General features: G+C 38.2%; 2 protein-coding genes across 6 annotated transcripts in view; one reads left to right on the plus strand and one right to left on the minus strand.

Annotated features, from left to right (window-relative positions):
• NAA35 (N-alpha-acetyltransferase 35, NatC auxiliary subunit) overlaps positions 1 to 9395 on the plus strand; it is a 28729-nt gene extending 19334 nt beyond the window's left edge. For all 3 annotated transcript variants that reach the window (XM_080361943.1, XM_080361945.1, XM_080361944.1), the window contains exons 17-23: positions 1069 to 1247; positions 3078 to 3214; positions 4594 to 4661; positions 4908 to 5048; positions 7340 to 7462; positions 8292 to 8372; positions 9010 to 9395. In XM_080361943.1, the coding sequence (XP_080218069.1) occupies positions 1069 to 1247; positions 3078 to 3214; positions 4594 to 4661; positions 4908 to 5048; positions 7340 to 7462; positions 8292 to 8372; positions 9010 to 9069 (789 nt within the window). In that variant the 3' untranslated portion in view covers positions 9070 to 9395. The remainder of the gene's footprint in view (positions 1 to 1068; positions 1248 to 3077; positions 3215 to 4593; positions 4662 to 4907; positions 5049 to 7339; positions 7463 to 8291; positions 8373 to 9009) is intronic.
• A 209-nt stretch (positions 9396 to 9604) lies between these two features.
• The window catches only part of GOLM1 (golgi membrane protein 1), a 36682-nt gene continuing 19512 nt past the window's right edge, over positions 9605 to 26774 (minus strand). The window contains exons 5-11 of one of the 3 annotated variants that reach the window (XM_080362359.1): positions 26563 to 26617; positions 25458 to 25560; positions 20579 to 20717; positions 17612 to 17741; positions 16603 to 16881; positions 14047 to 14104; positions 9605 to 10103 (exon numbers count right to left, since the gene is read on the minus strand). In XM_080362359.1, coding sequence (XP_080218485.1) covers positions 10013 to 10103; positions 14047 to 14104; positions 16603 to 16881; positions 17612 to 17741; positions 20579 to 20717; positions 25458 to 25560; positions 26563 to 26617 — 855 coding nt within the window. In that variant the 3' untranslated portion in view covers positions 9605 to 10012. Of the gene's footprint in view, positions 14105 to 16602; positions 16882 to 17611; positions 17742 to 20578; positions 20718 to 25457; positions 25561 to 26562; positions 26618 to 26774 lie in introns of all 3 variants that reach the window. The other 2 variants (XR_013923523.1, XM_080362360.1) reach the window with 2 other exon arrangements.

Below are 26774 nucleotides of genomic sequence, written 5' to 3' on the forward strand. Positions count from 1 at the left end.
TAAGATTAACTTTGTCCAGTAAGTAGACTTCAAGTAACCCTGCTATGATGTCTGTAATTTACTGGCAATTCCCCCGCTTTTTGTCTCTGTCCTGCTTGTAACTGTCAGTCTACAAGATGTAACCAGGGAGAGTTGGATGAGCCATGTTTACCAGAGACCTTTGAAAATTCTTACATAGTCTTACAGCTATGTAAGATGTAAACTGCAAATTCTAGTAACAATTTTAAAAATAAATGTAAATTAAATCAACTGATTTTGAACATTTCCGAAGAACAGGAAGTGAAAGATTACAGGGAATTATATGTTTCCACTTGCTGGAGATGTATTTCTGCAGCAGTGAGAGGCATGAAATAACAATATTTTCCAAGATGTACATGCTAAGGAGAACAGGCAAGGAACTTGGAGCTTGGGGGGAGATTTTGTGGTCCACGTTCTCTCAAGATGGTTTTGTTCAGAGTTTGTTGCAATACTGCAGCTGAGACACACTGTTTTCACTTTGTAACAGGTTATATGGGTTGGTTTGTTCAGGACTACTGATAATATTCCAACCGTGAGAGACGTCATGTCTGCTTTACAATTACTTTTTAAGATGGAACTGGCTTTAGCAATATTTTGGTTTCTCTGGTGGGCCACAGTGTGTTTCTTGCCTGTTAAGCTCATAAATTAAAGAAAAGAAAAAAAAAAGCCAATATAACAAAATTAATAACAGGTTGTAATGGATTCTGAGTTTCAGTGCTCATGTGACTGCTAACAATCTGTATAGAAATACTTTTAAAATTTTAAATTTAAAAAAAAATGATGTTATTGCTGTATTACTGCATAGAGTATTTGTGGGTTTTCTGTGCAACAGAGTTTACTTATGTGAATAACTTTCCAGTTTTCTGACAGTTCTATACTATAGAAGTGGCAATATCTGTAAAGACATATTTCTGTCTTTTAATCTGGAGCATGGTTTCACTGGCCCAATTTGTATTCAGTTTTTAAGGTTTTTTTTTTTCTGGCAGAACTTGGATGCTGTTTCCGTCAAATGTTCTTCCTTCCCTGTTATTGTCCTTTCTTTTTCAATAGGCAGAAAAAGTAGACGCAGCACTGCATAGTATGTTACTGAAGCAGGAACCACAAAGGCAACATTTGGCTTGCTTGGGCACCTGGGTCCTCTATCATAACCTTCGTATTATGATACAGTATCTTCTGAGTGGCTTTGAGTTGGAACTTTACAGTATGCATGAATACTACTACATATATTGGTAAGAGGATGCTTTATTCACAGGTGTTGGAGGGGGGGTGCTCTCACAGAGCTGTAATTTCAAATATTTACATCAGTGAATTCAACCATGCTTTTTTAATTTCAGACTTGCTTAACACAGTGTTTAGTTTACTTATTCCTTAAATTACAAGTGGAAAAAAAAATCTGTTGGGTTCTTTTCTACAACTTTTTTTTTTTTAAATAGTAATTAACTTTCTATTTAGCTTTTTAAAACTATCTTCTAATGACAATGAATGAAAAATATGCCCATTTTGGCATACAAGAGAATGCAGGAGGAAAACCATTTATTTTATTCTTTTCTGTCTTTGTAGTACCAAGACCAATAGTCTTGTTGATCTCAAGTATTTTTAAAAACTTCTACTGAGTTTTAAGTTGTGACTGTAATCGAATGGCTGTCTAGGTAAAAATAACATTATACTGTGAGTACATTTGAAGAGTCAGCTGCCTGTAGTAAAGATGATTGCACTGTTGTGGAGTCAAAATACTTTTTTTTTTTTTCCACTTCTGTTCACATTAATTATTTTTCATAGTTGGTGGGTTGATCCAAAAGAGAAATTATTTTAGATGGTTCATTTTTTGATTCAGCATTAAAAATTTGATGTTGAACCTTCCTATGTTAGAAGTGCTTCTACACTTACATATTTTGGGGCGGTATACTTAGGTATACTTAGGTTTTGTGGGGCTTTTTTTTTGTTTGTTTGGGGCTTTTTAGTTGGGGGGGTTGTTTTTGGTTGTGATGGGGCTTGCTTTGGTTTTTGTTGTTGTTGCTTTTTTGTTTTGCTCTATTTTTTTTTCCTGTAAAGCTAGCAATAAACTGTTATTAGATAAGCTGTAAGCCTTCTTTCTGAGAGATTAGACTGAACTTCAGTGCCTCTCATTGTGTTTCTAGGCTGTTTCATTAGTAAATTAATTGAGAAAATTAATATTCCATATAGCTACTAGAGATGGCAATATTCTTTAAGTAATACCTCAACAAGTAATAACAAGCTTTCTGTCAGATGGTATTTTTAGCTGCCCATTTTTCTGCCACCATTTTAATAAAATCACTTTTCATTAAAACTGTTGTGTCAACTGCTTTATCTACTTACTCTAAGTAAAGAATAAAAAAGAGGAAATTTCTGAGAGCAAATATGCAAATTAATAATTATTTCTCAGTAACTTTTCATCTGAATTATGACCACTTGTGAAGTATTATTTCTTCCTGCATGTGCTCCAGATCTGTAATTTCTTCTATTTTCCCTATTCCTTTTGAGTTGAAGTCAGTCAAGAGATTTATTTGACTAAGAAATAATTCTTAAAGATTGTCTTAAATCTTTTAGAGTTGCATGTGGATCTCATGTTCCTGTGGGCTTGGTCCTTTTATTGGCTTTTTAATGCTTGAAAAAAATCAGTAATAACCTTGTTTCTCAAAACAGTAATTCTTAACAAAAGTAGAAAGATATTAACATAGTATCATTTTCAAAAATCATTTACAGGGGGAAGAATTCTTGAAAAATCTGATCTTATATGGGTTTTGAAATAATAAGAAGCTTAGACTTAGTAAACATATAAGAAACTTGCATACCTTGAGCTGTCTGTGGTTGAATCTGTACAGATTCTTGTTTTGGGGAGTGGGAGGAACCAAAAAAAAATGCAGAACACATGTTAATCTGTTGATTTCAGCCATGCAAAACAGGGTTTTTACTACCCTAAAAGTTGTCCTTTATCATTGGTTCTTTGAGTAAACAACTTGGCATTCAGTGAGGATGTGTGCATTATGAATACATTTTGTACTGTCATATGCAACAGCTACACACTGTTTTTACTGCAGGTATCTGTCAGAGTTCCTCTATGCCTGGTTGATGTCAACACTGAGCCGCGCTGACAGCTCTCAGATGGCGGAGGAGAGAATAATGGAGGAACAACAGAAGGGTCGTAGTAGTAAGAAAACAAAGAAAAAGAAAAAAGGTACCTAGGTGTAGAGTATAACTCAGACTTCTTGTTTTCTCTTCATACAGCCATGTAGAATTAAAAATCAAAATTTATAGAGTCAACACTGATGTGGGTAGGAAAAATGTCCTCAAGTTTATGAAGGCTGAATGTAAAACTTTATAACTAAAAAGGTCAGTCACTGTGTAAGAATTGCACATCATTTATTTATTTATTTTTAAATGGGTCTTTCAGAAAAAAGAAGCTTATTTATATTCATAGCTTCACCAATCCTGTTATATGTTGTGTCTTGTGAGACATAATTAACAGGTCCAGAGCCATTACTTTTGAAAAGTACTACTTTTCTACAGCCTATAACTACTCCAGAAGTGTGGGGCTTTGTGGCTGTAGCTAGATTCAAAGACTGAACTTTCAGTGTATTTCTGTAATTTCTGTTTGGCTTCAGAAAGTGTTCAAGCATGTTTCTTAATTTTACAATGTTGAGTTGTCCCATTTCACTTCAGTGGTAGTACTGTTGTGTAAAAGCCCCTTTAGAAGCTTGTGCTTTCTCTGATGTATATGCATGAGGGAAAACGAGAATTTCCCTTCCTATATCATAGCTTTCTGTCTCTGTGTTCAGAACTGTGAGCCTGCTATTGAAAAGGCATCCAAAACCAGTGTCTATATGGCATTTGGTACAGATTTGCCATGCCTAAGTGACAACTAAGATTGTACTATGTTGGAGTGATCTTGCAAACAATGTGCAGAAGCTCGCTTTCACTCTGCTGTTCTTTCTTTTTTGAGTGCTTATCATTGTCTTCTTTTCAAGGGATACAATTAGATGTGACCAGCTCAGGGTCATAGCAACTAAATTCCCTTGTCTCTAGAAGTTAAAAAAAGTAGTACTGCATTTTATACTTTTTTAAAAGGTGCCAAGTATGGTGCAATCTGGCACTAGTTAAACACTGGAAGTGAAAGGGGAGCTTAAAGAATGTTATCAGAATAAAAATCTTTCTTATTAGGATAAAAGTGCTTTAACCTTATAGTCTTAGAAGTTAAAAAAAAAATCCATGAACTAAGCAAACAAGTCTCTCAGCTACCAGTTTTAAATTCTAGACCATTGTTTAGTGTTGTATAGTGCCATGCTAATGCCATGAACTGTCTGGACCAGTTTATCTTACTGATGGCAGTATGGTATTCCTGTGACTGCTAAGTGTGTCTTTGAGATATTTTGTGTAATCAGGAGCCAGGTGAGCAGAAATGTGTGTCCATGCTTTTTATGTTCAGTTTTCTTTCATTATTTTAAAACATGATTGAGAATTATATCACTTTCTGAAAATGTGAAAGAACTGTTTCCTTCTGAAATTAATATGCGTACTTACGTTGAATAAAAAAAAAATTTTGTCTGAAATTTGCAGTTCGTCCTCTCAGCAGAGAAATCACCATGAGTCAAGCATACCAAAATATGTGTGCTGGGATGTACAAGGTAATTTATTTGTGCTTGCTGAACAATGGCTTTAAGTTTTTTGTAGTAGGAATCAAGCATACATTGCATGCCTTTTTTGTTTTTAGTGGGATTGGAAATTATGTTCAGGTTCATAATGTGATATGGTAAATTCTCTACTATTTTTCTATCTTTCCAGTTATAGCTAAATCATAACTTTCGTCTTGCTCACAGCAAACTATGACATAAAGCTAACACTTTTCACTATATTTATTCTTTCCCATTTAGACGATGATTGCGTTTGACATGGACGGCAAAGTAAGAAAACCCAAGTTTGAACTGGACAGTGAGCAAGTTCGATATGAGCACAGGTTTGCTCCATTCAACAGTGTTATCACACCACCTCCAGTGCACTACTTGCAGTTTAAAGTGAGTAATCTTGAAACATGGTGCCACTCATGCTTTTATGAAGGTCATTTCCTCACCTACTATAGACATTGTTTTCATTGTAAAAAAAGCTTTTACTGTCTCAAAATTCATATTGAAGTTCAAGTCAAAATGGCAAGGAGTTCTAGCTTTAGTTGTGTGCAGGGAAAATATATTGCTTAGAATTCTAACTAAAATTAGACCTTTAGATATTTAAAAATTGAACTGATGGTGTGGTTTGTGAGATGCTTGGGTTGGTTTACATGAAAATAAAATTTCTTCAAATTCTGTTGGCAGACTTTTGGGCTGTGGCTATAAAGCAGAATGTTTTTAGTACTGCTGTAAGCAAACAGGAAAATGAAACAAAAGTAATTTTGAGTGTAAAATTACAGAAGTGTTGGTTGGAATGGACCAGTGGAGGCTTGTCTTGTCCAGTCTCCTGTTTGAAGTAGTTGTATAAATCACATCAATGCTGTTTTTGTCTAGCCAAGTCTGAAAAAATCAAAGGATGGAGATTTTCCAAACTCTTTGGTTAGCCTGATCCAGTTATTTTTCCTGGTCCCTTTAGTCTTTGGATAACATGACTGAGGTTTACACTAATCACCTTTTTTCCTAATGTCCGGTCTGAATTAGTTAAGACACCATTTGTGACCTCTCCTCCCATGTTGTGTTGCACAGGTTTGTCTTCTGACAACTTTGTAACTACCTTTCAAGTAGCTGTAGGCTTGCTGTTAAGCTTACCCACTAACTGAAAAAGTTCAGGTCCATTGACCTCCCCTTGTGGGTCACAGGCTCTGGGCCCTCAGCCATCTCCAGATCGCAGCATCTTTCATAAACTGGGTGAGTCACAGAATCACAGAATGTCAGGGATTGCAAGGGACCTCGAAAGATCATCTAGTCCAGTCCCCCTGCCGGAGCAGGAACACCTAGATGAGGTTACACAGGAATGTGTCCAGGCAGGTTTTGAATGTCTCCAGAGAAGGAGACTCCACAACCGCCCTGGGCAGCCTGTTCCAGTGCTCTGTCACCCTTACTGTGAAGAGGCCTCTTCTCAAATTTAAGTGGAACCTCCTGTGTTCCAGTTTGTACCCATTGCCCCTAATCCTACCATTGGCTGTCACCGAGCAGAGCCTGGCTCCATCCTCGTGACACTCACCCTTTACATATTTATAAACATTAATGAGTTCACCCCACAGTCTCCTCCAAGCTAAAGAGACCCAGCTCCCTCAGCCTTTCCTCATAAGGGAGATGCTCCACTCCCTTCATCATCTCTGTTGCCCTGCGCTGGACTCTCTCCAGCAGTTCCCTGTCCTTCTTGAACTGAGGGGCCCAGAACTGGACACAATATTCCAGATGCAGTCTCACCAGGGCAGAGTAGAGGGGAAGGAGAACTTCTCTCGACCTACTAACCACCCCCCTTCTAATACACCCCAGGATGCCATTGGCCTTCCTGGCCACAAGGGCACAGTGCTGGCTCACAGGGCTGGCTCAGTGTCCAGCACTGGATGCCATATTTCAGATGTTACAGCACAAATATTGAGTATAGGATGATAACCTTCCTTGGCCTGCTGGCCACACTCCTGGTATAATCCTATATGAGGTAATAAGGGCACCTTATTGACTTGTACTCAACTTGGTGTTCACAGTAATGCTGCTACTCATCCAACTGGTTATTCGCCTCTACTGATTTTAGGGTTATTCTGCCTTAGGTGCAGAAACTTGGACATTTCTTGTTAAACTTAGATTTCTGGTGGCTAAACTTAAGGTTTCTAAAGGTCTGTCTGAACTGAAGCCGTACTATTTTGTATGCCAGTCACTCTCCCTAATGTAGTGCTCTGAACAGTTGTAGTGGAAGTGACTTCTTCCTTGTCATTGAAGTTTTTTATCTGCAATCAAAAAAAAAAAAGTTTTGAACAGATTCAATATCTCGCCTGCTGTAAAGTCGATTTGAATAAACAACATCATATACTTCTTTTTTTTCTCCTGTTTTTTCTTGTAATTTTACATCCTGCTGCATGGCACTATTAAAGCAAATGAATGACAAGTTGTTCAGGGCAGGGATTGTTTTATCAAGAGTATGAGGGGCTCATTGCATCTTGTGGCACTACAAAATAATCAGTAAGCATTGTAACTGTAGTGCTGCTGGGTAGTTTTCAACTTCAGTATTTATTCTTAAAATATTTTTTAGTTGACATAACTTTTTTCTTGAGTATTTTTTTTAATTAAGGTGATAAAAATATAACTTGCTGGCAGATTATTTTAATATATATTTATGTATGTCTGTAACACACCAGGAAATGTCTGATTTGAATAAGTACAGCCCACCTCCTCAGTCATCAGATCTCTACATGGCAGCTAGCAAACACTTCCAGCAAGCTAAAATGATTCTTGAGAATATTCCTAATCCAGACTATGAGGTAAGACTGGAATACTGGGAAAAGGAGTATTTGCTCATAGTAGAATAACTTTGTTTTCAACTGGATCTCCTTGAAATCCAAAGCGTACTTTGTCAAAATGCTGAGCAAAGCTGAGAGCTTCAGGTCAGGAGTTAACAGGGTGGGGTGGTGGCATCTTACACAGTGGCTTGTTTTAGTGCATTAGGTAACATAATCAGGGTTGTGCTCACTGTTCCAAAACTTCTCCCTTCTGTGTGCCTTATATGTTTGATAGCAACTTAGTTCCTTCTTGTATGTTGTCTTCTGGCCCTGTTCTAAAAGCCTATCAGTTTTAACAAGAAGGTGTCACATGCCTGTCTCACTCAGCTGGAATCTGGTAATTCACAAGTACTCCTGAAAGGTGGGAAAATAGGTTCGAATGTTTTCAGGCTGAAAAGAGGATTGAGTCTCCTGCTTGTTTCCTGCAGTAGTTTGATAAATGAATTTCCCACTCTCGTTATGCCACAGTGTTGGGGGTAGATACCTGGAGTCTGTCTAAACCTCTGTTTAGATTAGTGCCTCAGAACTTGCCATAGTTTGACAATTTTTGAACTTAAGCATGGAAAGCAGTGGTTTCTGTGGTCTGTTGAATAAAAAAGTGACTCTTAAAATGAATCTCCCCTTCATTAAATTTCATTAGTCCAGCTGTTACACTTTAAAGCAAATCCAAAATGCCCTAATCTCTGTTATTAAACTGATACTGTAAGAGACTGCTGTATTGTTAGAGTATGTGAACATTTGAGTATTACCTTTAAAATTATTTTGAGGTCATATGCTTTCACTTGAAAACTTGTTGCTGCTTTGTATTTAGGTGAATCGAATTCTAAAGGTTGCTAAACCCAATATTGTGGTCATGAAGCTGCTGGCAGGAGGCCACAAAAAAGACTCTAAGGTAAGAAAATGCCAGTTGATTTGAACGTGAAATTTACTATTACACGCAACATTACCACAGATCTCTTACAGCTGAATGAGCAGGTTCAGGCCACAGTTACTCTAACTCTTGAAAAAACTGGGAAAGTAACTTAATCCATTTTTCCCTTGGAAATAGTTTGTTGCAGTTATTTAAATATGGAAAACTCTTGCTTCTAAATGTTTTGGAAAAAAAATTGGGAATTGCGTGAGGGATAACGTACAAGTACGGGTGTTCCTCAAGAGCAGGAAGAAGTAATTGGTAGCAGCATCTCAGCAGCTCGTGCGAACACCCGTGGGAGAGGGCTGGCGGCCAGGATAGCGGGTGCCACGTGGGTCACAGGCAGGAGGTGGCCTTCAGACGTGCCGCTGAAGGCTTGGCACAGGAGGCTGCAGGAGCACACTGGAGGGGCACACCAACACCCTACAGTGTTATGCCCATCACTACTGGAGGATGACTGGCATATCCAGAAGTGGGTCGAAATATTTTCCAGATATTAATTTAAGGAGCGAGGATTATTTTTCTTCAATCTTCTGCTGCTTAAAAGTCTTTTCTTTCTATCTGCAGGGTATCCCTTATTTTGAGATTAAATTCAGTGTTTGAAATATTTTCTTTCTAGGTTCCTCCAGAATTTGACTTCTCCCCTCATAAATATTTTCCAGTTGTGAAGCTTGTTTGAAAGGCAAGAAATTATTATTAGGATACCTGAAACACACAGATACCACCTGTAGGATGGAGTATCTAGTGCTGCACCCAGACTAAGAGGAATTTCCAGGATAAAAGTACCGTTACGTGGAATATTTGTACTCTGCTTTCTTTACGTGATCTGAATGATAACTGCTGTTTAAGTGGTTTGCATGGTTTTACAGGTGAAGCAGATTTTAATTGTATTATTTAATTGTATTATTGAAAAATGTTGTACCTGAATTATTTACACATTTTGATCATAAATCACATTAATAAGTAAGCTCTGACAGAAAGTGGTAGTTTGGTGATTTAATAACATTTGGGACTGAATAATAAAACAGAAAATAAACAGGAAAAATAAAACAGAAAAGCCTCATGTCTTCTACGCACAGCTGAGCTACTGAAATCTGGCTTTGAACAAAGCCACTTGGAGAGATTGTGGGTTTCCGTATTTTTCACTTTGTTGCATCAAATTTGCTCACTTTGCAAGTAGAAAGACTAAATTCTTTTCTTGCAAAGTCCTGCGAGCTAAAACAATATAAAAAAGAAATTGAGAGCAGGTGGAAACTAGTCATTCATCTCCTCCTGCACTGAATTTAGTGACTTTTATTTTACTGAAGTAAATTGTCTAGGAGGTATTTTGTCTCAGATGTACAGGGCCGTGGAGCAGTGGAGTAAGTTACTTCTAGCTGCAGTTTGTTCCTTTGTCTTTATTCTTCCCCTACTGGAGCATCTGCATAGCTAACACTGTAACAGCCACTAGCAACACAGGAACATAACACACTAGGAGTCTATTTTAACTGTTCTGCAACTTTATTTCAATCCTGTGTTTGCTTTGCCATTGCAAAGCAGGGATTGCTGATTTGTTCCATTGCTCAGTCAACTCTTGCATGACCTTCATTGTCTTGCTTTAACTGCGATGCTGATGCTGGATCCTAGTGCCTTCTGTAATGCTTGATATAGGTAGAAATGCCAAACAGGAGAAGCCCCAAACCTACTCTTTCTTTCCTGGAACAGTTCTTCCTCCTGCATATGTGAAATAAGAGGTCAGCTGTTGCATTGATCAACCTTCTGTTACAAGAGGGGAAAAAAGCTTAAGAATCATAGAACATCAGGTCGGAAGGGACCACAAGGATTATCTGGTCCAATCCTTCTTGGCAAAAGCACAATCTGTACAAGATGGCTCAGCATCCTGTCCAGTTGAATCTTAAAAGTGTTCAGTGTTGAGGAATCCACCACTTCCTGAGGAGATTATTCCAGTGGTTGATTGTTCTCATTGTGAAAAATTTCCCTCGTGTCCAATCAGAATCTCCCCAGGAATAACTTGTACCCATTAACCCTCATGTTTTCCACGTGGCTTCTTGTAAAAAGGGAGTCTCCATCTTCTTTGTAGCTACCCTTTAAATACTGGAATGTGATGTTGAGGTCTCCCCTAAGCCGTCTTTTCTCAAGGCTGAACAAGCCCAGTTCTCTCAGCTTTCCCTCATATGGTGGCTTCTCAGTCCTCTGATCATCTTCGTGGCTCTTCTCTGGACCCTCTCCAGCCTGTCCTCATCTTTTTGTATAGCAGGGACTGAAACTGAACACAAAGCTGACTTATCTTTGATAAACCATACTGCCAAGTCCTACCATAAAGACAAATCCTCCAGGTTTCACTATGTTGGACAAGACAATTCTTCCTTTTGGTGCAAAACAGCTTTCTCCATAGTGAGGAGCTTGTAACTCCTTTACCATGAAAGACATTTGTTTGTGTTTCTCCTAATATATAGTTGTACCGTGGAATAACACCACTTCACCTAACTCATCACCTAAGCAGCAGCACTGCTGAGCTAGAGCTGAAAAACAGTGAAAAAAGTCTAAAGTGGAACACCAACTTGCCTGCAAGCAATTCACAGTTTCTTGCAATAAGCAGGAGTACTGCCCTGAAGACATACGCTTCCTCACTTGGCTGCATACCACTTTACATGGTGGCTTATCACTATTAAAACACTTCAATACTTCTCTGTAGTTGTCAAAGGAATGAAAATCCTAGAAAGTGTAGATGTAAAGATGGCAAACTTGTTCTAGTGCAAGGCACTGAGAATTATTCTGGCTTTTGCTATCTTCTTGTAAACATCACAAAATTTTTTCCTGTCTTAGAAAATATTGAACAACATGACAGCAGGCCAAGGACAGCCTTCACTATTTCTCCAACAGAAGCAGCAAGTATAAGAGAAACCCATGTTCCACATGATTTATAGAACTAAAAACCAAAAAAAAACAAAACAAACAAAAAACCCCCCACACAACAGGAACAATCACCTTTCCCGTTTTCATTAACATTAGAAGTGGATGAACTATACAGAATAAGTTAAATACATAGTAAGGAAGATTATTTTTATTTTAAAATGTTTATCTAAAATGTATCATACTTAGTTTTTAAAAACCAAGGACAAGTGTTATTTTATCCCCAAGATCATTACAGCAAAGGAACCTTCCCTGCCTCATGCAACTAAAAATTATAGTGATAGACAACACTACATAATGTAAACTGTAATTCCAAATGAATCTATTGTTTTGTTCAACTAAAAAGTCATTTAGTTTTAAAATTCTATATAGCAGATACACAGACAAGACCCTTGTCTACTAGAAATCTACCACCCTAGTTACATTCCTGTAGCACTTGAAGCCATTGAGAATAAGGTTGTATTCCTTTATGCTTTTCAACAGCAGGTTTTCTGACCCCTCCTGTCAGAGGTGTAGCAAGTGTGCTCAGTACAAAGGTGGTCTTGTTCTAGCTGGCTAGTGAGAAACCCAGTCATGTTTGGGTACTGTACAGAAATACAGGCAAAACAATCCATTTTAAAAGAATTCTCTAGCACTATATTAATTACCTTAAGGATTTTGTTTGGGATTTTACCAGGATCAAGTTAAAGTCATTCATTCAACCTGAATAGAGTGTTTCACTGTACATTTTATATAACATACACTCTTCAACAATCACTATTAAATTCCTGATTAACATAATCTCACCTATAAAACTGTTTGCAGATTAAGTAAGTCCTAAGAAAATACACCTTTTACTCAAGAATACAGGTAAACATTTTGATGTTAAAACATGCCATTATTTGGAAAAAAAACCCCAACAACCTTAATAGCCCAAGTTTCCCAATACACATCCGTTAGAAGGGATGCTTATACCTCCTTTTCTCTCCTGCTTACAAGCATTTGTTTTCCCTGTTATACTGACTAGCAGCCCAGACCAGTTAAGTCCAATTTAAGTAAAAGACACAGGGTAACCAAGAGCTCAATAATTAATGGAAGTCACATGGAAGCCACATACATTCTCAGAAGAATTCAAGTTACACATGGCAAGTCTGTCAGTGATCAGTCTTTAGGCTTAATAGGCACCATTTGACTTGAGCTCTGCCTCTCACTCTGACAACTAATGCTCTCTTCATACACAAAACAACCAACCTTCCGTTTGCATATTTAGGCATCTCAAGGTACACGAGCTGTAAACGAGTAGGCTGAGGAATGAGACACCACAAAAGTTGTTACAAAATGAAGTGCACTAAGACAAAGCCAAGAGAAATTAGTATTTTCTTAAGTGAAATTGCTAGTTGGGAAGTTAGCTGTACCTGTCTGCTCCTGTGTTGTCTCAACAGAAGTGGGTTCACACTCACAAAGATTGCTCCAAACACAGGTGTCAGTCTTGGGAACAGATATGAATACAACCTTAAAACCAGCTGGGTACAGGTACACACCATGCAGGCTGGACTGCAATTAAGGGTGCCTTAGTGGTAGCAGAGAGTATTTCTAGGTTATCACAAGTAAACTAGTTTCTAGTTTACATTCAACAAGTTTCAGAAAAGACAAAGACTACAGAACACTAACAACATGATGCAACTTCCTTAACATTATGCATAACACAGGACTTCACAACAACTACAGTTTCCCCCATGGGAGACATTGAGATGTCCGGTAAATGCATTGTCTGGTTTACCTTCTCCAAAAGCTTAGCAGAGAAGATCAGTCACTTTGAGCAGCTGAGATGATTGCTGTTCTACAAGGCGAGAATGTGCCTTTTGACTTTTTAGCAGAAGATAGTAGTGGCTAGGTGGAGTAAAGGGTAGTTGTAGCACACCATTTCAGATGGGTTTTGTCGCAAAAAGTTTAGGAGTTTGAATTTTTATACTCCGAATGTGTATAAGATAGCCATAACTGAACAACACCATAGTACTGCTCTTGTGAACAGCAGTCCAACAAAACTTTCAGAAAAATCTTCCTGCTAATCTCTTAAGAAGACACTATTGTCAGAATATTTATTTTTTTTTTTTAAACTAAAAGCTAAGAGCACAACCAGGACAGTGTTTCAGCCTGGTTACAGATAGTGTAAGCCAGCAATTTCATTTAGGAGGCCCAGGAGAATGTATCATACTGCATAACATCTGAGGACTACAATCATGGTTTCTGAGTCTTATCTACATAGCAGTAAAAAGGTGCCAGAAGAGGCACAACTGCACACAACATGGGCCATTTTTCATCCTTCCCATGGTTCGTCAAGGTAACTTAGCTCCTCTTAAAAATAGGCTGGGGACCTACCTACTGCATTGCTCAGGAAAGACATCCATGCTTGGTAGTAGAGTCTTTCTCATCTACCACCAATCCACACATAGTATGACTCTGCAAGTTGGCGAACTTCAAAGTTACTACACTTATTGCTAATTGGTGTCAATTTTATAATTGGTAGGAAGGAGAGAGTCATTGCAGAAGTCAAGATGCTTTAAAACAAGCCTCCAGAGATTTAAGATTATTTTTCACCACTGAAACAGTACTGAAACTTCACAAGAAAATACCACTTCATTTGGGCACTTATTGAAGCCTTGAGAAGATAATCAAAACATTATCAGATCACTTTGCTCTTATCATTGCTGCAATTATATGAAGAGGTGACTAAGTTGCATCATTAATCTCATTTCTTCACAACCTCTGTCGTTCTTCACCATGCTCCAATACGTGGTTCTTTGTATCTTCAGAGTTTTGATCTAATTAGGAAAAAAAGAAAAAGGTACAGAAATCTCTTAAGAGGCAGAAGTGACAGTTCTTCATCTAGAAAACAAATCTAGAATACAGCAGGAGACATTCTGAAAGGACTGTTAGGTACGGTATAGTAAAGCTACAGATACTGCCCCTCCCCACCACATGTTAAACGGTGGCTTCAGTGATGCTTTCAAGAAAATAGGTCACAGTGTCAACACGAGGGAAAGCTCACAGAAAAAAGGGAAATTAGCTAGCTATGGCTGCTATAGGATACCATGGAAAACAGGCTTAAAATTTTCAGCATGTGGTACTGATGACAGGTTAAAACTTCTTTTATTATTATTTATTTCTTTTTTTCTTTTCCATTTTCAATCCCTGCAAGCACTGCTTGCTTGTCTGTTTCTGATTCAGCTTCATTCTCATCTACATTGTAATCAACATTCTTGTCCTGGTTCAATGCTTCATATTCCTGTTTGTCTAGAAAAACATTAAAAATAATAAGTTCTATGGTATACCTTAATGTCATCTGCACACGAAACAGTTACTGTAACAACGTTCAACAGAATTTACTTTGCTGCTGAATGAATTGCTGTTTAGAGTAGGTTTTCATACTATTTTTCCATTTGGACTGTTAAACTTCAGAGCAGGTTTTGCTGTAAATCTTTTCTAAAGAACTAGATAAAAGACAGAAACTTCTGGGATTTTGAAAGTGTAATAAAAAATTCAGCCAGCATTCAGATGGACAAAAAGGAAAAGCATTGAACCATTTCAGAATACATTAAAGGACAGCCTAAGGAAGAGGAAAACCTCAAGCCCATGCTGAAAACTTGACTGTGGTGTTGCTTTTAAATGTATTGCCACCACCGCTAAAACATATCTCGTCTTCCCCGCTTCTTGTTTTAATTTGTCCACCAAGCAGAAAGCTGTGACCATAGCATAAAAAAATAAGTATTTTATGCTAACTTGACACAAAAGTGCTTTGAGATATTCATCTCAAGCAACTTTTATGACTATTTTAAGATTTCTTTATATAGAGAGCTCAAAACTAAATGGAAGCATTATTTCTGACTGCCAAACTACTACTCTTATTTTTCAGTTAACTAGCTAGGAAAAAACATAACAGCATAACAGCAGATGCAGTTAAGAGAGATCAGAGCCTCTGGTTCAGGCCGCTCTCAAGCTAAGACCTCTAATTACTAACTGGCTTAGAAACAGGCTTGAAAATTTTTTGCCTTATGTTGCCCATGTTCAGACCACCACATCAAACAGATTTTTACAGTTACAGACCCAAAGGTCTCAAACTTTTAAAATAAGCTTTTATTGAAAGAGAAGATGCTCAGAAATGTGCAAGAACTCTTTTTCTACCTTAGGCTCCTTTGGCTACAAGGAAGCTATGCAGTAAGGTATGGTATTTTTGTTGAACAATCAAGCCTGAAGAACATCCTACTAGTCCTTCCAGCTCACAGAAACTCTGACCTTTCCCAGGCTACATAACAGAGCTTTAACTTGCATAATTTCAGTGATTTTTTTACCTAATCTTTCTGCTATTTATTTCCATTAAAACAGAAGCAGTTTAGGTAACTTTTGTTCACATCTCTTTGGGGGCAGCCTGCTCTGGCCAGCATCTTTTTGGAACAGTTGGGAAAATACTGCTCTAGCAATGCAGATGAGATTATTTATCCCTGCCAAGTTATTAACAGTGTTAACATTATCACTCATCATTCTATGAATGCATTCACTAGAAAAGCATAAACAGCACTTTTGGGGGCATTATTTCCTGCTCTGACTGTCCTAAGGCTTCTTCATGATTACTCTGAGCTAGTAGGTCCACCTGAGACCAAGTTCCTCCAGACAGGCAGAGGGATGTCTAGGTTCTGGTCATGTGTAGGCACAACATCAATATTCTGCTGCTCAGTGATGTAGAGACACGTGGTTCTGGGTCACATGTGGTTGATGCCACAAACTGGCACCTTTGCAACTTCTGATCTGCAGCTTTGCAGACTCACAATAATGAACTTCAGATACCTGAAGTCTTAAGGCTGAGCTTGACTCATGCTAGCTTATTTTGAAATAGGGCCAGCTAGCATTTACACACTGACACTGTAAAAAGTCTGCAAAACATCAATACCTCTCATCAATGCTTTGGATGGTTAACGCCTCATCCTTTGCAAATGCATCAGATTCTTATAAAGCTGCAACACCAAAAAGTGGGGCTCATTTCCCCGCATACCTTGTACAGCCAATGGAGAGAGAGATTGGAATGCTACCACAGTGACGCAGAAGAACCCAGCCTGGCAGCTCCATGCTGCACAAACAAAAGCCTCCAGCTTTACCCATGTCTGTAGCAGACTGCTGGGGACTGACTACCCTTTTGCGTCTCACACTAAGCTTTACAAAACCTCATACTGAGTCCGGCCAGCTGCCACCACTGTTGTAGAAACCGTGCTCTACTCCACATTTCCATTTCTTTACTGTTCTTAACAGTACATGACATGTTACCAACCAGGCTTTCCAGGGGGTGAGTCATCCTGCTTAGCATTGTAGTTTAGGAGCTGCTCCCTCTCAATTTCCTCACTGGCAGCTTGCTCTGCTGCCAGCTGTAGTGCATCTTGCCCCGCCACCTGTTTCCCATCTTCAGATTGATTCAGCTCCATCTCTGACATCTCCTTATGACCCTCAGCAACCTTGAGTGAATCCTGTGGGTTTTTCAGGTCACTTGAAAGCTTCTCCTCTTCTGCCTTAGGCTCTTGTTTTCTGATGTCAGTTGGGCCCTTTATACTTTCTGTGAACAATAAAAATGATTCTGAGTAAAAAACCTAATGCGTTTCAGTGGTGGCACATGCTGAAAGCCTTCAATGAATACTGCTTTATCCTTGACATTCAATTCTTATTTTACCTGTGAAAGAGTATCTTCCAACTACATCAGTTCCAAAGAGAAATAAGATAACCCATGTTTTTGCTATTAGGAACAGCTAAAGAATGAGATTTGTAGAGTCTACTGTGACATTGTTTACTGTCAATAGATTCACACTTCTACCTACCTAAAATTTTGGTGTGTGCAGTTAATAAATTAGGCAGGTGAAACAAGCAGATTAAATAAAAAATGCAGTGTGCTATGTAAGCATCAGGTTTCTGTGTTTTACTTCTTGTTACTGACTCCATAGGGAGGACTAGCAGGCTAGATGTGCCAAACTTAGTAAGAAAGTAAATTTTAAATGTGCTTGCAGAGCATTTCTTCCAAAAGCAGGGTATTAAATGTCGAATATGACTACAGAATTGTAAATATTTGTATTTTCCTTTACATGTAGCATGTCAATTACAACAAAACTGAGCCAGCAGGAATGCTGGTAATAAAAATGCTTGAATAGATATTATACCTCTCCACAGCCTGAAAAATGATTAAAGTTCAGTCTACTGGGGTCACTTCTTCCATCATAATCTTGTGTACAAAGATGTTTTTTAAATGCTTGATTAAACGTTCTTAATTAGTAAGATAGTGATTTTCACCTCACCTTTAGCCTCCATCGGGTCTACCTTTTTTACTGTAGGTGCTGCGTTAGGTATATCTTCATTGGGTTTCTGCTGTTCCAAGTCGGCCTGCTTGATCTCGGCTTGCTTCAAGGCTGGCAGTTGAATATCGACCTATATAAAGTGAATGTACAGACAGGCATTGGCCTATATAACCAGTAGATTTTGGAAGGGAAGTAAAAATCGGGTAAGAATTCAGTAGGGGAAAAACAATCCTAATACCCTGTGAAATATTTGGCCTGAAATAAGGTGATGGAAGTACCACACAATCTTGAGTGTGCAGTGATGTTTCTGTATAACAACACAAAACAATGGGAGAATTTAACACACCACCTTCAAATCTAGTTGCAGCTGTCAAAGAGGTTACTGTTCTTGGTTAGCACTTCACAAGAAACACTACCTATTATTCTCCAAGGGTCACAGAACTGTAACACCGCACATCGCTCCACTGTTGCCTTGCTATTGTGTCAGAGTCAGCAGAGCAACAAACAGATGGCATTAACTACTGTTAGTAATCTACAGGGACAGGTAAACTGAGTTTCGGCATAGTAAGACTTCAATTAAGGAAGCCTGTACAAAACTGTTCTAAAACTATGTTGAATGCAGGATGAAGAGAAGAAAAACTTACATCAACAAACTAGACAAGAATATCTGTTTAATGTGATGGAGCTTACTTAAGAATGTACTAAATACTGGTACTAGACTGCTCTCAGCATCTGGCCTGCTGGAGGATTAATGACTAAGATGTACACCGCCTTGAAGATCTTCCAATTTAGCAATTAACATTCTATGTACAACTTTTACTCATATTAGCATTTAATTGGCTGAGAGCTATGTCAATTCAGTGCACACAAACACTAAACATTAAATGTTCCTGTAACCCACATTGTGCTATACCAGCTTTGGTGCAAAAATACAGACTGTTATAAACTGTTTGTTCCATGGGGATTTTTTTGGTTGGGTTTTTGTTTTGTTTAAAAAAAATAATCAAAAGACACAGAGGAACAACAAGCATACAAATATGTGGAGATGTAAATCTTTTTATAGCTGGTACTATACAAATGAATAGGAAACCTTACGGTATAGGAAGTCGTATGGTCAACAGAAAGTCTGTTAGAATTTCTGGTAAGACCATAGCTACCCATTGTTCTAAGCAGGTTAATAAAACACTAGGTTGCCTCAAGTCTTCACACAATTATTTGGAAAATGTCTGCAGAAAGAAGCCATTAAATAACCAAGAAGCCAAAGTTGTAGAGGATTTGTAGCACATAATTACTTGGCTGTTTTGCAATTGTTTAAGCTCAGTCAAGGCCAGGCAGAGCTCAAGACTTTGGGTCAACACCATGAAGTCCAACATCAACAACAAATAATCTAGCATTAACTCTTCTAAAAGCTTGAGAAGCCATTATTACCAGACTACTTGGTTACTGCAGTAAAGATATTCAGAAGAACTCCATCTTCCGTCATGAAAATAAAAACGCTGTATTTAAAAATGCTTCTGTTTTATAAATAATTCAACCTCTTGAGGTCACTCTCTACAGCTGAAATCATCAGAAACTGAACATAAGACCATTTTTCACTTTATACTGGGCATGAATTCTTCTGTGAAAATACAGAACATTCACTTAATAGCAAGAAATTATCTCTTAATTAAATGTGCAAAAGCCCCTAAGTTATATTACCTTAAATTTCTAGCTCTGTGATTTTTAAGGATGGTGTCAAATAAATTAAAATGGTGCATGTTGAAAATTTAAGTGGTTGTATAAAAACATAATAATTGGAACGTGTTGTGTATTCCTCAACTGAAAAGTATACACTGTTCTTTAAAATACAGAGCTGTAAGAAAAGCTGCATATTTACCACCCAACACTCCATCTTCTTCCTCTGTTTTATTTTAACTCCGATCTTTCCATTACATAAGCATGTACATCTTACAAACAACAATCATTCCAGCTAAAAATGCTGGGTAAAAGCAGACATTTCCTCAGGGTCACCTTGCACTAACGATAAATAACCCAGCATTTCCAGAAGCACAAAGTCGGAATCCTTGCGCAAAAGAACAACTGGGAAGGTTGCAGCCTGACGTACACAACATCGTCACAGATACTAGGGAACGCAAGCAGACAGGATTTATTTAGGCTGTAGCTATATTATTGGTTATTTCATCTGCAGATTAAAAGGAGAACAAGGAACCTGCCCTGCCCAACCTACTGCCCGCTTTGAGTAAAGATTGTCTCCGGCTATGGGACTTGCTGCAGGAGACCGAAATTGTCCTGTAGGGGGGCTTCAGCCAAACTCCTCAGGTGCCTTCTGTGATTATTTCCCTTCCAAATTGGAAATGGTAAAAAAAAAAAAACCCTCAGACCACAAAACAAAACAAAACTTTCTGGTGCAATCGATTGCAATGAAAATGTGCTCCAAAGCCACACTAGAAATTAAGTTGACCACCCCTCTAGTATGGTTTTCCCCACGTCAACTTTCCAAATAGTATTTTCACATCTTGACGTTAAACAAGATACATATGTGTGACAAACAAATGATCATCTCCAAATAATGGGCTTTTTATTTACTTATTACTATATATTTACTATTACTATATTTTTTCCTCAATGCACAAAACAACTAAGTCCTTTAATGAAGTCAAAGGAGCAGTGAGCCAAAGCTCAGCAGTGTTAAATATACTTTAACGGGCTCCACACCGCTCCCAGCATCACCTCCCGAATTCTGCCCATCTCAGAAATGGAGCGATTAGGGGTCTCCTGCAGGACCTTCGCCTTGCTCTGTCCTTGGAATCACTCAATTTTCCATAGATCAGAAACATTCAACAAATGTGAGAAAAGCAGTGCAAAACTTCAGGAGATGGGCTAATGCTAGATGAAGACAGCAGAAAGGTAGAAAACAACTTAAGGATTGCAAAGAAAAATATTTTTAAGAAATTATCCAAACCATACCTGGCCATTTTTTTTTGAATCTTCTGATAAGTCTTTGTTTTCTTGGATTTGTGCTACATCACCACCCTTTTTTGCAAGCTCATCTATCCTTTCTTCACATTGTTCTTTTATTTCTTTCATCTGATTGGTGCACTGTGACCTGAAGAAAACATGAACAAGTGAGCAGTTGTTAACTTTCATCCACAATCTTCTAAAATGTTCTTTTGTAAAATGATTTTTTTTTTTCATTTTATTATTTTCTTAGTTCTATTACCTGTGCTTACATTTGACAAGTCAATAAGAAAAAATGGGATGTTAATCTAAGTATTCAGGACAAACTCATGGTGCAGGCGGTCCAAGTTCTAATGGAAGAAATTAATTTAGACTGTTTTAATTAGACCAGTTCAACAAGCTAGGTGAATTTTCTTGTCTTTTGCTAACGAGTTAAGTCAAAATAAATGTTGATCCCTGAAGCCTTTCTTAGTATGGAAACAGAAATACAGATGTAAGCCTTGATCCAACCGTAAGAGGGACGAGCAGCGGTGGGTCTGGGTGGATCCTGATTAGAAGTGCATCACGCTAGAGGAAAATGCGGTGAAAAATCATAATCGTGGTCAGCACCCCCTGCACTGTGGAGCATGCCCAAGGAAGGGGGATTAATTTCTGAGCCTGGCTTTTGCAGAGTGTTAATAACCCCCGTGTTACAGCAGCTCCTTCAGACAGGCATGTTCCAGTTTCTCAAGCTGCAAAAAAGGTACTACCGAATCCAAGGAATTCTCAGGGCACGTGCCCTCTATGACAGCAAGTCACCAGTTTTTGTTGCACTTTCACCCTTCTCCACCCACACCTCCCTTTTTAAAAGCAAAAAATCTGTTCTGTAGCTCACATCCAGAAGGGAAGAGAAATGGTAGGCAGATATGCTATGAACTGGCAAATTAATTACCTTTGTGAACTGACAAATTAATTACTTTTATTACCATTTGTTCTTGAGAAGGCTTTATTCTGAAGTCTGGTTTTGCTAATGCTACTATATGGAAGAGTCATCAAAATAAAAAGTGCTTCATAAGCTGGTGAATATCAGAGACAATAAAACAGCATTAGGTTTGAGTTATGCACACATTCACTAATTTCTAGGAAATAAAAGAACATCAGAATTGCCTGCACTTCAGTTTGCAAGCTTGAGAAAGATGCAGTATACAGAAAACCTGAAGCTGGAGACAGAGCAATCTCTCATAAATGCTCTTTCGTCCCACATTGTGCATGAAAATAAAGTTATTATCTGTGTCAAATCCTCATAATTTTTAACTCTTTATCTGTGAAGGAATTCCCTTCTTGTAAAAGTGCCTTCTGGAGATTTTAATACTTATGCATACAACTTTTGAAGCACAAGAACAGCACTAGTTTCTCCACCTCATCGCATTGCTATGACACACTTCAAATGGGCAAAAACAGTGCTCTTAAATTCAGTCTCCATGTGTGTTTTCTCTCTTACAAGGTTACACAGAGTTAGTTTCTGCAATAAACAGCTCATCTGCGCACACACAAAGGAGCCCAAGTTACACCCTCCCCAACTGTTCCCAGGCCCACCACAGGAGCCATCAGCCCATCCAAGGCCCACGTCCATGAGCCCAAAGGAGCATAGAGGCACAAGGGCAACAAGGAGCCTAAATTGCAGACTTGGATCAAGGAACACCATGTCCAGACCACCTCACAGTCCCAGGGCTGTCCCAGGTCAGACTCAGCTCCCATGTCAGCAGTGAAACCCATCAAGATGAGTCAACAGGACCAAAATGTTGCCGGACCAGGGCAGGGAACACATGATGGGATGCAGATGTAGAACACGTCAGGATTGCACAGGAGTTACTATGGGACCAAAGGCTGGGAAAGGGATGGATCTCTAGCAGGAACGAGCACAAGAAGGGAGACAAATAGGGGGATTAAGAGTTGGTGGCATGTAAACAGTCAGCTCTTGCTGAACAAGCTCTACTGCAAGCAGGCAGCACTGGGCACCATGTGCACTAAGTGTATCTCCCTAAGTCAACTGCTGAGGAACATGCACTCCTTTTGCAGACTATAGCAGAAAACTCATGTAAATCCTAACCAAGCTTGCTCAAAAAAAATGCTAAGATGAAACTTCAAGACTTCGGCATGAGAAAAACAATTATTTTTGTGCCTTTGAAGTTAACAAATTTTGTTCTTACGCTTTCCACACACACAACTGATTTTATCACTGTCCTCAGTGCAACATCTGATTGTTTAAAAAGAGTGATTTACGATGTGTGCAGTTAGAAAAAGGCATTTGATTTCTGTCACCTTTTAATAACATTTTCAATTATATGATAATACTCTCTCTTCATCTCTCCACTGGACAAAGTGTACTTGATACATAAGGTGCAAAACTGTCATCCATGCAACTCCAAGTCAAAGGAGGAAACACTGGCATAGCACAAAAGCAGGTCTAGTGCCCCCTCCTGCCAAGGTTTACTGAAGATGAGCAGAGGGGCAACATGTTGTTTTACTCCTAATATTTGAGAGGAGGAAGGAAGACAGATTAAAAATAACATTTTGAGTGTTTCTAATAATACTTGTTTTTCTAGGCTCATAACATTTTGAGTGTTTCTAATAATACTTGTTTTTTCTAGGCTCATAACCACATTGGGAAAAGGTTATTTGTAAGCATTTAAAATGACACTATTAAATAAGCATTCAGTAACAGCGAAGAGGAACGCGTGTAACGAAGTACGATCAATCTGTTTCTACCGACTACCAGAACACAACGCAAAGTTAGTAATGTAACTTACTACAACAGTGCAATATTAATGTTCCAACATCTCCCCTAAAGGTACGCAATGAGTAACAATCAAAAAAATATATTCATATATGCTCCTGCTAGAATTGTGAATGCTACAGGATGCTCATGCTATAAATAATTCCACCAAAAAATGAGTTCAAATTTTGTTTTCCTCAGTTGCATAGCCACAAAAAAATTCCAGAAATAGAAAATGAACACTTCAGTGTTATTCAACAAAGTGAGAGAAAAAGTGTAAGTCCTGACTGTTTCTACACCTACCCTGACACAAGCAAACCCATCTTCACCAACGTAACTTGTTAGCTTTTCACCTTGAGCCAGCCTTGGCCCTGGAGCTGTACCCTCCAGATCCAACCTTCTGCTAAACAAAGAGGGATTCTTTACAGTACACTCCCACGAGCAGGGATGCTCTGTCAGAAATTTCCTCAATGGAGCTATACTTGAAAATATTTCACCAGACATGGGCAGTAAACTTGAGTTTTCAGAAAGCAGACTCACTGCATTTTCCTTCTCTTACTTCCCCATACACACATACCAATGCAGTGCTCCTAGGATGGACCACTCATGTAGAGCATGACCGTATGGTGCATACATACACCTACAGATCCACTTATTCTTGCTGATCTCAGCCTTATAAAGAAGATGCTGGCAAACACACATTCTAACTAGCAAAGAATTATCAAGAGAAATCCAGGAGTACCAGCTCTGTCATTAACTAAACAGCAAAGTGATGGTGCTTAACAACTGTGGTACACAACAAGCATAGAGGGAAAGAGTACCTTAACAGACACCTAAGTGCAACATGGCTTAATCAAAGTTTGGTACAAACTTAAGTCTCCAACTTCCTTCTACTTTTCTCCTACAAGTCCTAAATTATTAAAACTCCAACAAGCCGATCCAACTGGGTCATCATTACTGAATGAGTAAAAAAAAAAAAAAAAAAATAGTACACAACCAACTGGTAACCTGTAAATATCCCAAAAGCTCTAATATTTACCCTTAATTCTTAAGCAGAGAAAAGAAGAAGAAAGAATTATTTCAAGTCTGGCCTGCAGAATTCATGTTCTTTGACTGCCACATTGAGATTTTAGTTAACATTCCTACAAAGTCTGGCTAAAGAGTGGCTCCTGGACAAATACTTATCACTAGAGCAATTATATTCTTGATGGAAAATTCTTATGAGAACATGCAAACAGCAAATCCTGTTGGTTTTCTACATCCACACAGCAGAGGGAAGACACAAGAAGATGTGAAGACAGGTAGAGGGAACAAGAACATTATTGAACTGAAAGAACCCAGGAGAAATTCCTAGAAATAAGAAAAGAATAAGAAATAAATAAGAAATAACCAACATGACTAGAAACAAATTAGACCAAGTTTTCCTATTTAATATACGATTTGGTGAATTCCCCTAGTGCTAAATGTACAAAGCAAACACATCAGGGACGAATGCAAGAATATGCTGCAAAAGGTATAATGAAGAATAAATATATTAACAATACACATAGAAGCTAATTTTATCCTGCATTATTTTATATCGTAAGGGCCAGGAGTCCTACATCAAGTCCTATATTAAGTGTAAGGATACTGACAAGCATTTGTGTTCAGTTATCCGTGTCTCAACAAGAAACATGACTAGGTATGAACTGTAATGCAGAACACATGGCTCTGACCACAACTGTACCAGAAATTTTCTGAGATCTCCAGCAGCTCCATGAGGTTCAGCTTCTCACTGGGTATCCTGTATCTTAGTTTTTAAACTTCTCCAGAGTTTAGCCTCATTGTGTTTCAATTTTCCCCCAAACTTAAGAGTTGAATGAGAAAGAGAATACTGCTACCTTTTTCCTCCTGCAATGGAAGGAACATTAAGAAGTATGGGATAAATCTGTGGATACTGAAATGCCATGCATTGCAAGATCTATGCTCTTCTCCAAGATCAACTGTGAGCAATTTCAGAACATGTGTCAGGTTTTATTTTCTCCTTAAAAGTGTGTATTTACTAACAGCACTACAGCTGTCATAAGAATACTCCATGTTATAAGCAAGTCACTTACAACTCTGGAAACCATCTTTCAGAAAGAACATACTTACAGGTCATATGAGAACTTCTTCTCAAGGTTGGTCTGGTTCTTCTGAAACCAGTAATAATCTGTCTGCAGCTTCCCATATTCTTTCTGTAACTCTTTCAATTGTTCTGACCAAAACAGGATTAAAATATCCATTAAAATACACATACACATCAATACCTACACATATTACAACAGAAGTATCGAAAAACAAATCAAGAGTAAGCATGCTAACGCTAACTCCACCTGTCAGGCTCACTACATTTTGTACACAAATGCATAGATAATTGTTGCATTTATTCATCAAAGATGCACAGGACTGTCTAAAAATAGGCTTTCAGCCTAACATATTAACAAAACCAGTGTAACATAGATTTTTTTACCTCCTTTTCTTCATAAGGAATATTCTAACTTGTTTGCAAGCCCTTGCTCTGCTAAGTTTCAGTTCAGGAAATCTTTAGGTCTGTGAAATACTAATCAGAACATAATATAAAATGGTATTCATGTTTATTAGCCAAGCTTAAAATGCTTGCCTCAAAAACAGAGGCATCTATGATTTAATTTTCTTCCTGATGAAAAGCTGTGTGTGAGGGCACCAGAAGAAGGCACCACAACATATTTACCTTTATATATATTTATAGAACTTAGGATCTGTTCCCCAGGCTTCCTAAGAAGTACATTGCTAATCACAATTTTGAAGCACCAACATGACTAGAAACAAATTAGACCAAGTTTTCCTATTTAATATAGGATTTGGTGAATTCCCCTAGTGCTAAATGTACAAAGCAAACACATAAGGGCGAATGCAAGAATATGCTGCAAAAGGTATAATGAATAATAAATATATTAACAATACACATAGAAGCTAATTTTATCCTGCATTATTTTATATCGTAAGGGTCAGGAGTCCTACATCAAGCACTACATGGACAAATCCTACTGCTGATTCAGATTATTCTGACACTTCACTGAACTGGAACTATGCAGATGCAGGACCTAAGTTGCCACAGTTCCTGTGCCACCTCTGTGACTGGAACACGGCATCCTCAGAGATAGCAGAAAAATGCAAGTGTTAAAAACAGGTGGCTTAAAAAACAGTATAAGAGCTGCAGAGAGGTATCATGACATACCTCGTAGATCCTGGATCAATCGTTCATTTCCTGTGATGTTTCTTATCAGCACTGCCTGGAAGGATCAAAACAGAAAATAATGTTTTAATTGTAAAGGACCTGTGCCACCATTAACACTATAAACAACACCAACCAAAGCACTTGTAAGAAGATCTTTTCTTTATGAATACTGGGTTACAACCAAACACAAAAACTTTTAGATGCTCCAGAGA

This window comes from Nesoenas mayeri (genome assembly GCF_963082525.1).
Source record: "Nesoenas mayeri genome assembly, chromosome: Z".
In the NCBI taxonomy this organism is placed as follows: Eukaryota; Metazoa; Chordata; class Aves; order Columbiformes; family Columbidae; genus Nesoenas; species Nesoenas mayeri.